At 42.3% G+C, this 18,731-nt stretch overlaps 1 protein-coding gene across 1 annotated transcript in view; it reads right to left on the reverse strand.

Annotated features, from left to right (window-relative positions):
• adgra2 (adhesion G protein-coupled receptor A2) overlaps positions 1 to 18,487 on the reverse strand; it is a 38,397-nt gene extending 19,910 nt beyond the window's left edge. The window contains exons 1-2 of the mRNA XM_040155821.1: positions 17,574 to 18,487; positions 2,004 to 2,075 (exon numbers count right to left, since the gene is read on the reverse strand). Of these exons, the coding sequence (XP_040011755.1) occupies positions 2,004 to 2,075; positions 17,574 to 17,875 (374 nt within the window). The 5' untranslated portion in view covers positions 17,876 to 18,487. The remainder of the gene's footprint in view (positions 1 to 2,003; positions 2,076 to 17,573) is intronic.
• Between the last annotated feature and the right edge of the window lie 244 nt (positions 18,488 to 18,731).

The raw sequence follows: 18,731 nt of genomic DNA on the forward strand, positions 1-18,731 counted from the left end.
TTTTGTTGTGTGAGCCTCCAGGAAAGCTCCACCCTGTTGCCCCCTGCTAGTTTTATCACTGCTTCAGGTACAAGGGCCAGTTAGTGGGTAAGCTCAGGTTACCTGACCCACCGACCCCACGCCGCTACAAGGATTCTTATCCGAACTTACAAAAACAAGCAACATCAGCTCATTTTACATTGAACACATCAAGCTACAGATCTACTTTGGCTTTACTTTACTATCACTTATTCTCCCAAGTAATATTAGTCAGAGAATCTCGATGTAGTGTCTTCCTGTCAACAGCTTTATCAGCAGCTTGGATGCAAGACAGTTGAGGTGAGAGCTGAGAACTTGGCCTTGAAACCATTCACCCATGGCATTCACATGCCAGACATAAAAACAGCAATTTCAGCAAATTTGGCTTTTGTTCGTGACTGGCACGTCTGGTTTGAGCTCCAGTAGGTAGGTACTAACAAGGTAACAACTGCAGCAAATTACCATATTTTTCTTTCTTTCAACATTTTTGAGAAGCCCGTTAGCTTCATGGGTGGCAACTCCGAGTGGCATGTGGAACTAATATCCCTTCAACATACTCCTCCCCCTCTCTGACAAAATAAGTATGTCTGGCAGACTACAGTATCCTGACTGAAGCTGCCCCATGTGCGTTGTTAGCTACTGGGCCACTATAAAGATTTACTAGGATGCTCTGTAATACAGCACACCTTGCACTGGAAATTTGTGTCTGGGAAACACAAACTAGATGTAACTCTCATGTTAGAGAATCAGAGTATAAGAGGAGCCAAAAGTGGTAGGTTGTAGCCGGTAAACACCAGTTTTGACCATGATGATTTTAAAGTCAAATAATATCATACTGTATCCTTAACCTTCTGTGCACATGGCCAGCTTTCTAGCTCATCTCCTGCTATTTGATTCTAACAAATCAAATGTCACTAATCTACTATAGTCTCTGAGCAATTTTCCTTGTTTGGAGTCACCTGAATCTTCTAACAAGACTAGGCACCACTCATTTTGAGATAAATGTTAACATCCGCGTGCTAACATACTCATAATGAAACTGCTAAGATGCTGACGCAAAGCATGGTTACCATCTTAGCATGTTAACATCTGTTAATTAGCACCAGTCATAAACAAAAGATCTGACAATGGAACGAGATGAAAAGTTAAGGGATGACCAAAGTTGTTAAAATTCTTCCTGATTATAATTCATCCTCTGGAAACCATGAATGTCTGCACCTAATGTGATGACAGTCCATCCAATATTTGTCGAGACACTTGACTAAAAACCCAAGATTTCAGCCTCAAGGTGGCACTTGAGGAAAGGTCAGGGAATCATCAAAGACATTAGGATTTGTCATCTGGGAATCATGAATGTCTGAACCAAATTTCATGGCTATCCATCCAATAGTTGTTTAAATATTTCAGAGTGGACCGAGGTGGTGGACCAACCAACCAACAAACAGCTAAAAAGGAGCTACTCTGATAGACAACAGTTCCCACTATGGCTCCTTTCCTGTGTGTCACCAGGAGTGCTGTGGAGTCATAACTCCTAAGAAATTATCCTGCATCACCTGTCTCACACCCCATTCAGAGAGATTACGATGCTACTAAGGAGGGCCAGACTGTCTGTGAGCCAAAGGCAAGGCTGCCAACACGCACTTCGTCCTAGAGATCTCCCTTATCTTGTCCCGTGGAGTGGGGCTTACCTGATAATAATGCACTGAAGTGTAATTATGTGAACTTTTCAACATCACTCTGTGATAGCCAGTCTGAGTGTATCATCCTCCCTGCTGGACAGAAGCCCATGATCTGATAGAAGTGCACAGAGTTGCTAAGATCTCACTGATACGCTGTCTATTCTTCTACAAAGACCCTGAGGCTTGCTAAAATAACAGCTCCCACATAGATGCATCACATAAATCTAAAGTAAACAATAGACATGATACTGTAGCATCTGCCAAAGTGCAAAAATAATAAAGGATGGTAAGAAATAGCATACTCACAGCTTCTCCAGGGCATGAAGTCCAAAGAAGGATCCATTTCTCAGAACTCGAATTTTGTTGTGGCTCAGTAACCTGTAAAAAAAAGAAAAAACCCATAGTATTGTTAAAAATATTCCCGTGAGAATAAATTGAAGCTCATTTATGATGCTAAACTCAAATATGCAAAATTACTATCTTGGACATCAGTTTCACTCCTAGAGAAGAGTTCAGTTTTAACCAAACATACAGCCAGGGGGTCATAAGAGGGAGATGAGAGCCAAAGTGAAATGCCCACTCAGTGCTGCAGTCACACGAGAGATTAGCCTGAGCAGAAACATTAGCCAAAGATGTTTCCAATTAATGTTAAAGACAGAATAGGACATCAAGATTAGGAGGGAAGCTGTAATCTTGGTAATCATTTCGCATACATTTTTACATCAAAAGGATGTCTTTCCACATCAAACAATTGGCGGCACAGACCATGTTAATTAGCCCTTTCCCTTATGGCGAATCACTTGACTTGGAGGGTTCTTATCAGACCAGAGGGCAGAGGGCTTCAGGACAACTGGATGTGAGGTTGAGATTGCTTTGCCTGACAGGGGATCATGGGAAATGGATAGTTACAGTAATCACTCTGCTCCAAGGGACTAGCCATTGTCAGAGTCAGTAAGGACAGACTTTTGTATAGACTTTTATCCCCTATGCAAGTAATATAGGGGGATAAATGTGAGTAGTTCCTTTTTTTTGAGAAATAAACGTATTCACTTTCTTGCTGAGAGTTAGATGAGAAGATCAATACTACACCCACTGCACCCACAATGAAATTTGTTTATCAGATACATGTTTGGAAAATAGCACGTACACCTGTGTTTGAAACCACATGGATGGATTTCATGATCTATCCCAGTCTCCTACAAAATACATTTATATCATATACTAATTCACTTTGCCAGATATATTTTGGAGGAAATAAAACTGCTGCCTGGATTACAGTCACTGGCGACAGTTTTTCCAGTTCAGGAAGTGTGATGCCAGGGTTCGCACAGTGCATCACATGTGCTGTTAGGTTTAGGCCACTAATGCACTTGGGAAAGGTTAGGGAAAGACTGTGGTTTTGCTTATATTGAAAAAGCCAATGTATCCCTGTGCTTCACCTCAGTGTTGGCTTTTTCAATATTCAGCCAAGACCAAAATCTTCTTCACTATTGCAAATTTGTTGTATATGAACATAATTTTCCAGAGACAGGGTACAATATTCATACTAATGTGTCCATCCCTGTGGATCCACAGACCGGCCCATGTCTGCTCAGCAGGAGCTCAGGGTACAGCAGGGGCCCTGTACTGGCGACAGCTCGCGATCATTAACACACCCTCAAGGTTCACATCATCTTCGCCCCTACCACATGGCGCTTAATGGGCTGTTTGCGACATTGTGTGTTCTTAATCTGTTCTTAATCGAGAGAGTGGAGCTGTGTGTGCGCCTTTAAAAATGGGAGCTGACTGTGAACAGTCTGTGAGATTTACAGATTCAGCAGCAGCAGTCGGCCCCCCTGTTTCCTGCCACATCAATAAAAACACTGCCTTTAGCTCTGCGCCTTCCAACTCAGTTAATGACCAGATTTAATCATCCAGTCTTGGTATACAGGGACAAACTGGCCTGACTTACTTCTTCAATTCAGTAACTTAGAACTGACAACCACAACATCAGTACAATTTGAAGACAGAAACGTTATCCATCCAAGAAACAAACAAAAGGAAAGGCGACATGGAATGTAAATCATCTTCTGTTCCAGTTATCCTGGACACCTCAGTCAATATCTTCCTACAATTATCTACCAAAATTAGAAACCAGAGAGATGTATTTTTAAACTGGGCTGCAATCAAGAGACGAGAACTGGTCCACTGATAATGACTATAACACTGAAACCAAGGCCTCTCTGACTGTTTTACTTAGCATGTCAAAATCATCATCATTTTTAATTCCCCAAAGTTAAAGCCTCAGACATTGACATTGTCCCAGATCATAGCCTCTTATATATATATATATATATAACATGTCATGTTCACAAATCCACACAGAATTGTTGAAATAAATCAGAGTTATTAAGTCAAGACATTTTTAAAGTGGATATTAAATGAGAGCAGTTCTCTCGTGTTGTAGCCTGAATTTGAACCTGTGACTCCTGGACCTTTAGGTCTCTCACTAGACTTTGGGCACAATATCTCTTCTATAACTGGATACAGGCCCGAGATGAAAGCTACAGAAGATCCGGAACTGCCTGAATAATTCAATACAGATAGGAGAGGAGAAAGTCACATCTGGCAAAGAAACAAGCCATTTAATTCAACACAGACAGTTTAAATACAGATAGTTCCTTTTTGACTAAGCTTATTATGCAGAAAAAAAACTATTAGTTTGCGGCCGGTGTACATTTGGTTTTGGTGTACATGAATGTGCTTATGTGTGCATGTCCACAAACCTACTGTATTAGAACAAAATATGACCTTTCATATAATTACAGCATGATTTAGAAAGTTTCCTCATAACTATTCAGATGTGTTTATCCATGTGTTGTGTTCATGTGCACTTGGAAAAAAAAAAATACACATGTGGCATTCTATCACAATAACCGTCATCCTTCTCAAGTAAAGACATTTCACCACATAATATTTCAATTAGCTTACTACTCTGTACACCAGGACTTGAAAGCTGACTTTCATAAATAAACAAAGACCACAAAATGAGCTAACTAAAACACTCCCACAGACAACAAAAGGTGCAGATTTCAAGGAACGCAGGGGAGTTGCAGAGGCAGGACACTACTGTATAATCCCCAAAGCCTGATGTTTGGAGCCCAGTTGTAGACGACATTGTTCGCTCATAAACAATGCAGAGAGTAAACTCTGAGAAAGAGAGAGGGGCAGAACTCTGTAAACAGACAGAAATAGTCAGCATTCCCATCAGGCTAAACAGGAAACCCAGCCAATTAGCTGTTTATTCAGAACCCAGTTTCAGAGGTCAGGGGTTGTAGAGAGAGCACTTCCTGGACAGTCATCAGACAGACGGAGCAGTGTCCGGAGGCAGGTGACAGCTGAAGCGTTTGAGAGTGCATCACTTCATCACCGCAGTATCCAAAGGTTAACAGAGCTCCACAAGCAGAGAAGATGAGTAGCTTCTTAATCATACAAGTCCACGCTACCAGGAGGCCTACTGTCTGCTCAGTTCTGTGGCGTACTGAGGCTTCACTGTACACGAGTGGCTTGTTTCTACTCAACATCAGTGACAGATTGAGTTAATCTGCTTTCAAGAGCCATAAACTGTATGGTACATGGCACGACAGTGTGTTAACTTAGTCCAGACCAGGGATGGTTTCTCAGAGCTGCATTTAGCATCTCTCATTCATTTAACTCTTTCAGACCACAAAGGCCTCAGACAAAATCAGACAACTAATTGAATCCATCTAATCAATATAAAAAACCAGGGCCCCATATTAGGCTCCAGGATCCCATTCAACCATTACATCTAATTCATTTACATGAAGATCAAAAAAAACAGGAGGTCATACACAAGGGACCAGGTCAAACAGAAGCACAGACACGACCTTCCATTGTTTAATGTACCCATATGTAGCAGACAGGTTAAACAGGGTCAGACACAAAAAGCACACGGTGTATACATCACCACTTGACTTCATGTTCTACTATGTTTTCTATTGCCTACAAGTCTGAAATGAAAATAAATACATATAAGTCCATTCTTTCACTTCACCAGCGTTAAAAATAAATGGCTACTGAGTGTCTTATTGAACAGTGACAAACCTGATTTCTTATAAAATCACATCATGTTGTTGAAAGTTATCTTGTGCTCAAGGAAAGTTTTGCTGTGTCTTTGCAGAATGCTGCAAGGTGGAAAACTCGTATTTTTTATATTTTTGTGCAAACAATTTAATAATAAAATACCTGGGTCCAAACCTGCTCCCAAATACCTCAAATAAGCAAATATTTTTAAGCATTTTGTTTGGGTGTATTTTGGCCCACACTTTCCATAATTAGTTGACTTTAGTTGTTTGTGTTGAGCTCTGGTACATTTCTGGATAAAGACCGGTCTCTACCCTTTCAAGCCAGCAGTGACCTTGCGAAAAATGGAATCTGGTAATCTGGTAAAGGAACCAGGATAGAAAATGTGATATCTTTAGAAATTTTGGAGCACAAATTGCAGTGTTTTACCACAAAAATTCAAACTAAAGAATAATTTAATCTTCTAGCATGAAATAAATAAATGGCTGGAAAATCTCTCACATCCCCTTAACCCAGATGTTGGCAGAGATCTATTCAAACAAATATACTGTTGTAAGAGCAAACTTTAACTAAGAATTACTTGTACAGAGTGTGGATTTACAGAAGCATATTGTAAGAGATGCAATGTTTTTTGGGGGTCATTTCAATTCAGTATTATAAACTAAAAAGGCATTACAAATACTAATATCCCTTGTGTCTCAGGATCAAGTGCCATCGTGCAGTGTTAGCTCAGGGTTTCCTCTGTGCGTGATGGAGTGTACAAAAGTAAAAGCCATACAAATAGTCTTGTCTAGTGAACCACAGCAGCTCCTCCCTGCACTGTGCCACTCACTTTGTTGGTTTGCTCAATTTGCTTCCTAAACCCACAAAGCCTTTGGGGGCCACACAGGGGCATGACAGCATGTCGCAAATCGTATTTTTGCTCACTGATTTACTTCCGCTTTTCCCCCTGACTCTTAACTGGAAGGCTTTCTCACTGTAACATACTGCCTCAGCTCCGGGGGGGAGGCCCAATGTGTGTGTGTACATGTGTGTGTGTCTGTGTGGGTACCTGTGTGTACTGTAAAGTGTAACTGTCTGTCAAATGCTTTTCCTACAGCTGCTCTTTGGTTTTGGGTCATTTTCAGCCAATCATTTTGACTGAGGAATCATCTCTGTGGTGGAGCTGGGAAGGGCTGCTGTGTGGTGTACAGCAACAACACAGGGAGCAGCAGCTGAACAGAGTCCTTTCAGCTTTCCAGATCACAACTTGGTGCAGAGGGACAGAGAGGGAAAACACATCCTTCTATCTCCTGTCCTAACCGCAGCGAAAATGCTTTAAATCCATACACAACAGGATGTCCTGTGTGCAGTCGGTTACCACTGAAAGTTTGGTGTCAATATCTTTGCACCCGTCATCCTGTCTCTCTGTTAGACACACTTGAAGCTTCTGTTTTTTTCCTAAGTGGGAAGCATACACAGGAAATGCTTCATCCTGGTTTGGCATTTGGTCCAGGACATGAATGAGATGCATTTGAGTAAAAAGCGCTGATTCCAATTGGCCTCTGTTGCCTTCCAAATATTTAAGCATGCTAGACTCAGACAGTGAGCTCTATGTAGCTGCAGGCCTCTACAGAGAACCACCCTCACAAGCACAAAAAGGGTCTTAAAGAGGGATTTATATTTAATAAGAATTCATCTGCAGGCTAAGCTGCTCACTCTCATTACCTGTGTAATCTCTGAATAATAGTAATGTTTTCTTTCATTTTGAATAGAGACCCTTTCTTTAGCATCCACCTGAAAACACCTCGAGCTGCTGCAGTGTGACTGGAAGCTGGTCACTTAAGACATGAGTGCTGATTAGACGCTCCACCTCTTGTCTCACCCTGAGCGTTGATCTAGCGCCCCGAGGCCAACAGAGACAGAGAGGTGCAGGTTCAGTGTAATAAAGAGAGTCAAAACAACCCAACGGGCCACTGTGTAAACATCATTTAACTTTGGATAGGTCTCTTACCCTCGAGGACCACACGCGAGGTGAAAGACAAGAACCCTTGAAAGAGATTGGTAACGTGCCATAAATCCAGTGCTAATTCGGAGACCAATGGGAGCCAGATAATGAGAGTGATTTTCAATGAGAGTCTCAGAGCGTCATTATTGAATTAAGCCCGGTTTAATTAGCATGCTGACTTGATCATGCACATGCTGGTCTGTGTCAGAGCAGTGCTTAAGTTCATATAAATGAAAAACATAATTTAGCCTTGAGGGAATTGTCCTTAGAGCTAATTAAATTCTACGATTATCCACTTTTAGCACTTTTTTCTCTGTATGTCACAGCTGAGAACTTTCTATACAAGATCATCAATGTTTTTTTAAAACTGCATGTTCCCTCTTTACTTTCCATTTAAGCAGATTTTGCTTGCCAGAGTTGCATTTCAAGTATATTGGCAGTTCACAGAGGAGAACTAAGTGGACATGGCAGCATTTCTCGTTATATACACATCACACACATAGCACACAGAGTAATGAGAACAGATTTAGTGGATCTACAAAATATTGTGGTTGAACCAAAAGATGGATTAAAAACTGTGTTACTTAATTTGGCTGTTACCAAGTTTTCTCAGGCCACTTTTCCCCATCCACATGCCAGGTCCAATAGATCAAAAGCCAGTACAGAGCGATATTACATTGCAGTTTAACTTCATTGACAAGGAGCTGCCCTCAGACAGAGTCTAATTTCGGACTCCCTTAAGAGCTCAGGATACGTCAGTGAGAAGAGTTACTATCATTGCACCCGTATTATACAGCATGATGTATTCAGAAATTACCATCTGTTTTAACATTGTTCAAGTTGATGGGTGGGATTTTTCTCTCAACAGGGAAATTCAGATATGAGCGGTCGATTCTCAGGCTCAGGAATATTATTTATCTGACCCATGTCTGAAGATAAACTGGCTTCAAAATGTAAACATTTGTGTGTGTGTGTCCCACAATATTATGTGGACTGTCATTAGTTGACGTAAATTCTGGGTCATGTGTGTGTGTGTGTGTGTGTGTGTGTGTGTGTGTGTGTGTGTGTGTGTGTGTGTGTGTGTGTGTGTGTGTGTGTGTGTGTGTGTGTGTGTGTCACTGGTACATACAATAGGTTTGCTGGTATATACTGAATGGTGTATACCTTTTATTACAGGTTTTCACAATCACTAAAGAAACACTGAGCAAATCAAGGTACAATATTCACCTGTTTTCACACAATGGGTCTTTAGACTTGTCATAGTAGGTAAAACACAGATCATTAACAATGTCTCTGTTCTAGTCAAATGTCCCAGTAAGTCATGACAGTGTGACAGTGAGCCAACACGCACAATACCAGGACCCTGAAACTGAAGCAGTTAAAAGGAATTCAACCTGCACATGCACAACAGATTTCCAAGCGAGGACAGTAAACAGAAAGATGAAAAATTAAACGCTAAAAATAAAGGCTATTATGAATTTGTTTAATCAGATTTTTATCAAAGTAAAATTTTACTATATGATCGGTTTCCCTTACTTATCTACTCTAGTACTATTGAATGCCTTGCTCAGTCTTGATAAAAGCTGATGGACTGCAGAAACACCAGAGACAGTAATGGAAATAAGTCTAAGGCTCAATTGTTTACGTTTTGTTTTTTTGGTTTTTTTTAATTATAATGTTGTCAATAAGCCAAATCAAATACTATCAATTTTCACAACTGAAGAATTACAAAATCAAAACGGAAAGTTGTTTAAAATTGTTAAATGTGATAAGATTTTTTGTGTCTTAAATTGCCTGCTTACTGATTCATTGTAGTAGTTTTACAGTTATTTCACTGGTGTTTCTGCAAGTGGCAGTTTCTGTATATCATCCAAAGGCAAGAAGTAATCTGTAGTTAAATCTCGATGGAACATAACATGTTTTGAATAAAGTGCTTAATTTTGTCTCCGATGTCTGACATCTGGCCAGAATAACTGTGGGGTTTTTTTGTGTTTATAGTTTTGGTAATGTAAATTGTCGTTTCAGGAAATATGCGTAAGTGGGCTGTGGAAAAAAATAAAAGTTTCATATTTGTCAGTCTGCATCACCCAACCCCAATATTATGAATATGGTGCAGATAGTTTGATTATGTTTGGACTGTAGATTTATAGATTTGCTACTCTGCTGGCTGTGCATGGCGTGATCTTAATCTTGAGAAATTTATAAATATTATTATTCATTGAAAATTGACCAATTCAATGATATTTATGGTGACTGTTAGGACATTCCTGATTGCTGACAGTTGACAGTATTTGTGACAGCTAAACCCAACCCCTAGTTTCTCAATCTCTCTTCTGCTAATAGCAAGAAAGAAGAGGTGGAAGGTTGAGGGAGGAGGAACGAAAAAGAGCATAAGCAGAGAGATCTCTCAGACTGGGAGGTGACTGGGTCATCTTTGTTACAATGAGTACTTTATAAGAGGCCTCCAGACTGTTCAGCGCCTGTGTCCTTCCAAATAGCTTAACCCTTTCGTTGTAAAAAAGAGGGAGAGGCACCTAAGCGAGCGGTCCCAGGAGCCCCTTGCACCCTGGGCTTGTCACGGCACTGAATGTAACAGAGAGACTAAATGCCCTTGAGCACAACAGGCACTTTAGCAACAAATGCATGTCAAGATCTGAATGTGCCCATTGTGACTGACCCACCAGAGGGCTTGTAGCAGCAACCAGGGAACGCTGCCAAGCTACAAGCCCCATTTACTGCCTGTCATGGAAAGGAGCATCCATGTAATTGCATGACAAATATTTTTTGAGAAATCACTTTGTGAACCCTGGTTGGGTAATTCAGACAGGGAGACAGAAGCCACATTAAGGAGTGGAATGGATTCTTTTCATACATGTTAAAGAGAAAAAAATATATGAGTTATATAATATATAGTATGTCAAGAATATTGCATTACTTAGCTTTATTATCATACTTTCCTGCCTTGAGGCTAGATATGGGGAGTGTGCTCCAGTATTCGATATGTGCAACCACTTATTATAGCGTATACTGCATTGTACATGGGTTACCAGGCTGGGAGTAAGGCTTTGTGGTTTGTGGCTATGTGTGTGTGTGTGTGTGTGTGTGTGTGTGTGTGTGTGTGTGTGTGTGTGTGTGTGTACAGATTTAGATGCACAAGTGTGTGACCTATCAGATTTATTTATACGGAAAGTATGTATATTTAACTCAATGTGTGCAAGTGTATGAGTGTGTGTGTGTGTGTGTGTGTGTGTGTGTGTGTGTGTGTGTGTGTGTGTGTGTGTGTGTGTGTGTGTGTGTGTGTGTGTGTGTGTGCGCGCGTGCATAAGCGGTCCAAAAGCTACTAGTCTAAAATTAAAATCTGGGTTTTTGAAATGTCTCTAATTAGAGAGGGGATGACTGAAGCCTATTTTGAGAGCTGTGGCCATGCACGCCCTTCCCATATGTGTGTGCACAGGCAAACAGATTCACACACAGACACAGTACACACTTTGGAGAGGAAGGTCCCCCACTTGGAGCCAGTCTTATTAGACAATTCATCGAGTTTTGCTAACAGGAACCGTCCATGAGGTGTGTTTCTTGGGCCATCTATACACAATTTACTAAAGCTGTACAAGCAGTGAACTTTAAAGACATAAACAAGTAGCTGCTATGAATATTAACAGCAAGGGAACACAAGTTGAAATACCGCCGCTTTACTATAAAGCTGCAATAAATGATTGCAATATTTAGAGTCAAAGACAAGTCAAGACAATCCAAGCTGGAAAGTTTATGGCTGCAGAGCAGGAGCAAAATAGTCAGTTTAATCACCATCTAAAGTGTTTTTACACTTTTAATGAGGCAATTAAGTGAATTTAGCCTTTTGAGACAGTGAGTGGAATGTGGTGTATGCCTGGCTAAAATTGTCTCATTGTTCTGTCTCATAACCAGCCTCTGTTTTCTGCTGTTGGTAAATCAGGCTGCTTTTACAAAGAGTTGGCTAAAATCTCTCTGCTCCAGATACTCTCATAGTGTCTTTAGAGGCATCTGTGAGAAGGTGGTGTTTTTGTTTTGTAGTTTTTTTCTGTGTGCCCACAGCATTTTCTAAGAATCGCTGTTCACATCACCCCAATCCACTACACGTCAACCAGTCCAGTGACAGCAAAATTTACTTAAAAATTGTTAAACAATCATAAGGTACGTATAATAAAAAATATGGTAGACCAACATGCTTTCAAAAGAATTATTTGATTTCAGTTGAGGTTTACTCAATATGTCTGTTTTTAGCGGCCTTTAATAAACACCATTTCCTATAAGCCCCAGACAATTGCAGGTTAAATGTCGAAAAAAATCACATCGCAGGTTAAATGTCATTGAAAAAATTCCATATGCAATAGAAGCCTCTAATACCAGCAACCCAAAGTTCCTGCTGGTAAGTTTTCATAGAAATTGTGCTTTTTTGTATTTTGATGAATGAATTGTTTCACTTTTTAAAATCACAAAGGTTTCAAATAATCTAATAGCAAGTACTTTAGTGGAGGCCAATTTGTCTAAAAATACGATGACTAAACTCCCTGGAACATTGTCCATTTTTTCAGAAAGACCATTTAAAGAAATGCTGAATGAGACACTGCATTCGTTAAAGAGGCTAGTGGAACAGATGCTAAACAAGTGATGACTTCAGCTCTCAATAGTTGTACCAGGATCAAGATTAATATCAAAACAGTTGTTCTGATGACAAATGCCTGATGCCTAAGGAGCTTAGATCAGTCCACTCAGCAACTTCATTTAAACATTTCTTGAAAACCTATTTTTATAAAAATTTTGTGCATCTATAGCCACACTCTAAATCTGCAAGTAAAGTCGTATTATTCATACTGATAGATATGTTATTGTAAATGAATACTTGGAGTCAGAGTCATCAAAAAGCTTAGGAGTACTCAGATTACATTAGTGAGTTCAAGGGTAAGCATATCAGAAAAACACACACACACACACACACACACACACACACACTGAAGCCACAGGCATTCCCCCTGTAGACACCCATTATCTCCGTCTGTATCCATGTATTGTCGACCCAGAGCAGGAACTTTGGGGGCCGCTGTGGTCAGACACAGGGAGAGGGAAGTTAGCACTGGCAAAGAAAAGTCAAAGTCAGGCATTTTTGGAGTAAGATAAGAAGAGAGCCGCGCGAAAAGAAAAACTAAAATAACAAAAAGCCACTTGGGGATATGAGACTACTATTACAACACATCTCTCTGTTTTTGCCAAGTTTTGAATTATCGCAGCCTTTTAATCAACAAACTCAACGAGGTGATAAGTGAAATACACATTCATTGTCCAAACGGGCGGGCAGCTACAGTATAGCACAGTAGGCATGTGGAGATGTCCCACTTCGGTCATTTTACCTTGATTTGTGAGGGCACATTAAAATCTGAGGCTTGTGTGGCATTGGCAGGTGCTGCAGATGAGTATAAAGCTTTGAGTATCCAATGTGAGGCCTTTGTTAACTGTTTTGATTTATTGCTGACCACTGCCCCACCTAACATGTGTGGAGGAGAGCCCACTCCCGCTCCACTCAACACCTTTCCCCACATAAATAAACCCTATCGCTGCAGGAATGCCTGGGGTCCAGCGCTCACCCAGCTATTGGAATTCTCCCTGCTGATAAGATGACTGTTTGGGACGTTTCATCGACATACTCCTGTCTCAGCACATACTGACTCACTGACCCAACATAAACCACTAATGCATCTGTTGGCCCTTTGGTAACAATCCACACATGGTCCAAAAGTGAGAGACTAATGATGTGACTCAGAAGATATAATGGTGATTAAAGGTGTACACAGATTCATACTGTAGCCAGTAGATGATACTGTTGAGATGAATGGGAGCACTGCAATAACAGACTGCATATGATGGTTGGCTAAATGGAACCAAAAGTGACAACAGAGGAACCTGACAAATGTGGGGTTAAATGTAAAAACAAGGCTGCCCTCTCCATCAGACACTTCTTTTAAATAAGCGCATTCAACCTCCACACCTTTCCAGTGGCAGATTGGTGGTTCTACATTATGGGCAATACACTTGTTCTCTTTCATGCTGATAGTTAGATGACAATAGCACTTTCTGTCCATTCAATACAAAGCTACAGCTACCAGTTTAGCTTAGCATAAAGACTGGAAACAAGGGTAAACAGCTTACGCTTTGGTTGTAATGTGTTTTAGAGGAACTGGTGGGCAGATTTTGTTAGCTTCCGACAGAGCTGGCTAACTGTTCTCCCATGTATCCAGTCTTTATGCTAAACCAAGCTAATTGGCTGCTAGCTGTAGCTTAAGATCTAGTGCACAGACACAAAAGTGATATCAATCCTCTCATCTGACTAATCACAAGAGAGCAAATAAATGTATTAACTAGCGCTTTAAAGAGCAAGCTAAAATCAAGATCAGGCCTTTGTTCAGCAACAACCCCCCCCACGCTCCACCCCCTGGTATAAGCTGGAACTTTTACAACTGTTCATTTACAACGATGACCAATACTGATAAAAATATTCCCACCCTAGTTATAATATTTTTATCTTAAACCCCTGACTATCAGCCAGCAACCTTGACATGCTGGGCTCAAGTGCAAACATGCAGGGAGCAACTGTCTTGCAGCTGTCTTAGGTGTTAGGTGAAGGGGCATGTGTGCCCGCTCATTCAGGCTGGCACCCGCTGAGCCAAGGCCATCAGTCACTGACAACGGTGACAGAAAAATACGGCAAGGGAGGAGTATGGTTTTCACTTGGGAAAAAACCACAAGCAATGAAGCATCAGAACATTCACACATAGACTGCCACTGTATGTTCTCTTCATTTGTCTGTTACCCATTAACATTATAACAGGCACAGAAGCCACCACACAATGCTGAGAAATGAATTATCGCCCTGTGTGGTTCGGGGCTATAGCCTGAATGTGTATGATATGTATCCATCTGCAGGCACAGATTTTTTTCATCACCAAAATAACAAAAGTTCCTTTTTTGCACTCTTTCAGAAGACTAATAATAATAGAGACATGAAGCAATGCTTTGGAAGTGAAGATATGTTGCTACACTGAGGAGTCTTGCCTCCTCCTCCTCCCTCTCACCCCAGTGTCGAAGATCTGTTAGTCAGGGGCTGGGGAGTTTTCAGTCTCCAGGGACACATCCCTCTGAACCGCCTGCCAAGCTTCTTCTCTCCCTCCTCCATCCTCTCTCTGCTCTTTTTTTGTTCCGCTCTCGGTCCTCTCTTCCCACTTCTTATACTCTTCATGTTCAACTTTCTCCTTCACTTCAGCCCCTTTTCACCTTCAGTCATTTATTCCTACTTTCTCCTCAACAATGGCGCTTTTTGCTTATCTATTTTCCCCTCTCTACCCTTCCGCTCCTCTTCCTCTCCCAGTGATCCAGCTCCTTTGCAGCCGTGCATAATTAGGCCTAAACACAAGCCTGTGCAGGCTCACATCTGGAAGGAGTTTGGACATGGCAGTTTCCTACCAAGACGACTAAATATTTAGGTTGAGAGTTACTGAGTGTGGATGAACTCATGATAGAGGGGGTGGGAAGGAGAGAGAAATGGGCAGCTGGAGATAAAGAAAAAAGAGGGAAAGTGGGACAGTTGACTGGAGCTTGTGAAAGAAGGCAGAGACTAACATAATACATCATTAAAACAGTTATTAGTGTGAGTTTATGGAAATGGTGTATAACCTGACACACAGCAATGTAATCAAAGTGCAACACAAGCACTGAGAAGCCAAAGAAGGAGGTGATAATATTGGGGTGACTGGTTACCCCTTTATGACTGGCAGGAACAACAAACAGCCAACTAATAGTTTAATAAACAAATCCCCATTGGGATTTCCCATGAGGCTGAGGGGCCTCAGCTGGAATGTTCACAGGGGCCAGCTGTTGTGCATTACACGTAGCAGCCGGCCCCGGAAGCCCTGGGCCTGGTGTCCTCCAGGCTTTGCCTGCTCAGCATGGAGGAGAGTATTCCTCCAGGCTGCCCCAGGAGAGAGGGGCAACAGGGCTGGCTGTCAGGCCGTTCGATTGTGGGGAGAGTGATGTAGGCCACGGAGAAAGCTCCCCTGCTGCACCTGGGATACTGTCTGCAGTCTCTGAGCGGACTGAGGAATGTCAGGAATAACACGAAAATCAACACAACTTCTCACATTCCACATCTGGAGCTAATGTCGTGAGCAACGATGAGAGCACGGGCGCTTGCGGAACTCACCGAATCTTCAGGAAAATGAACTTTCCAGACACCAGAGTTCTCGGGACAAGGTAAAGAAAATGGCGGATTCCGGGTGGAATTGTAGCTCCTCAGACAGAGCCTCATTAAAGTGTCACAGAATGCTAAACATCTGTAAAAAAACAAGTCAACCAAAATTAGTAGGTGCAGGGATGGAAGATTATCTTCAATCACCTCAACCACTGCCACCCAGGCCATTTTTTTCCTCTGGTTTTTCAGCAATGTGTTCCCCAGATGTTTGTCCTGCTTTTATTAAGATACATAAGGCCCTAGCCTTAGCTCTCCTGGGGCATAAATCCCCTTACTTTACCTCATATGCTCGCTGCATTGCGGCAGTTGATCATGTTTTTTTTTTTCTTTTTACTGTGCCCATGTGCAGCTAGCATTTCCCCCACTGGGTCAGAGCACAGAGACAGTAACATACTGTGGGAATGAGCAACGTCTTCAGAAAGTCTGAGCAGCTGTGAAGAAAATGTTGTATTACAACTGAGCAAAAACACCACCCAAAAATTTGTCACTGATAGATTGGTAGCGCATCCATCATCAAAGAGAGTGTGTTTTGGCCCATGCTGTGGCCCTTTCAAGTTTTTTCCAAACAGACCACACAAATAATTGCTTCATAATTAAAAAAATATCAAACTGAACTGGCTCAGAATGATTGTTGTCTAGTTCTCAGCAAATGGTTTTGGTGTTTGCTGTCCTCACCAGAAGGTGATAGTGAGACAGGGGGTCGTGGTATTAAAAGTAGGCACCAGCCCACCAGTAAAGCACAGAGCCCGATTTATAAAACACGAAATGTGTTTCTGTTTATCGCAGTTTTGCAAGGCCAAGTCAGCTGGACCATGTGCACATCGGTGGTGGTGGAGGGAGAAAGAGGGGGCTGATCTCTGGGAGCCTGGCTGGGTCAGAGTCACATTTAAAGTGACAGAGTTGTGTCAAAGAGGCTGGGCCATGATGATGGCAACAGTCAGTCTGCCCTCTCACTGATCTTCTTAATGCTCTGCAGAGAGGGAACTGCCTAGCCCACCACTGAAGAGTTAAACTAGATCAAGATGTAAACTTCTGACCTAACAAGCCTTACTACTACAACAATACCCCAATACAGTTAAAACGAAGGCCATGGGGTCAGAGTCTTGAGTGTGTGGGCCTGATCAGGCTACTGAATCCTTGTTTTTTTTTTCCATACTGTGTATTCTTATGTGAATTACGCCATTAAAGCTGAACAATCACCAGTTAAAACCTATAACGTGACATGGAAACACTGTGGCTCCTCAGCCAATTAGAGTTCAGACTGACTGTGACTGTGGCAAAAGCTATGTCTGCTTGTAGTGGAGCATGACTGGTTTATCCATTTTCTTCCAAAAATCTTTACGGGACATTAAAGGAATAGTGTAGTGACGGCAGAGGAAGTACATGACACCATAATTTAAGGTCACCATGTGATCTCAACTCTCAGCCTCAAAGGCACTAGCTACAGTAGGCCACAATAGGATGATCATAGTAATAGCATAGAGATATGTCATCAGTTCAAGGGTTACAGTAAACTTGTCAGACTCACAGAGTGACTGTCCTGTTGGGCAGCAGGCTGGGATCCGGAGGTTCAGTCAGCTCCTCCTTGCTGCAGCTGACCCTTTTGCCCATAGCCTGGACGCCGTGCGCTCTGGACCGCTCGTCCGCGCAGCTGCAGCCGCTGGTGGATGCGAGCAGCCCGGGACAAGCCTGAGAGAGCCTCGGCTCGGAGGCGGACAGCATTAGCAGCATCAGTACCAGACGCCCCGGCAGCAGAGAGATGCCAACGCCGGGCGCAAACATTGTCCTTCGGCTGGATCTCACCTCAGCTGCACCCCCGCCGCCAGTCATCCCATACCTCCACCATGAAGCTTTCGAAGGGCGCAAGGAGGGCAAGACGAAGCAAAATTATCTTTCAGGTTTTGAATGAATGGTCAACTCAGAGATCCTCCAGTCAGTAATGAACACACATCATCCGGTCATTCCGAAAATATTCAGCACCGTTGATTTTCCAAGTGTCCCATTATGTCATGGCAGCCCGGGCGCAAAACTCCGTTTGGTCCAAATAGTTAATTAATCCAAGGGATGTGTGTGTGCATCCAAACGTCTTCAGCACCGTCAAACGGGCGCAGTTTTCTGTCATAAAGAGCTGGTGGTCGTATGAATGGCCCTAGAAGAAATCTATTACCGTTACCTCGCCCTCTAAAAGTTAATCCAGGGGTTGATGAGATTCACGACTGAGCCGCCACAGCCAGAGCCACACTGTCATCTTTCTGAAGAAGTAAAGAAAAAAGTATATTCTCAGACTTTTGTCAGTTGTCTCGCTGCTCTTAAAGGGCTTCCCCAGTATTTTCCCCGATCCCGGAGGACTCCGTAGACTTTATCTCGAGCGCAACTCGTAATAAAGCGGGACGGAAGAAAGTGAGCTGGTCTTGGTCGGCCCCTGTGTAATTCCCAAAATCTAGCGGTTTTGCCTGCTTGCCTCTGTCACACTCAAACTCACTTAGTTACAACCCCAAGTGCGCCCATCCCGTCTCCGTCTGCGCTCTGGTCCCCGCGGTCCTAGCGCATCCAGCCGCGCCACACGGAGCAGGTTTCACATGGGACCAGTGGTTTAACCCACCTGAACTCACTCCACGCACCGACATCGAACTTCGCGGCGCAGTCCAGAAAAAAATCCACAAAAATAAACAAAAGAAAGTAAAGA

This window comes from Xiphias gladius, chromosome 19, assembly GCF_016859285.1.
Source record: "Xiphias gladius isolate SHS-SW01 ecotype Sanya breed wild chromosome 19, ASM1685928v1, whole genome shotgun sequence".
NCBI lineage: Eukaryota > Metazoa > Chordata > Actinopteri > Istiophoriformes > Xiphiidae > Xiphias > Xiphias gladius.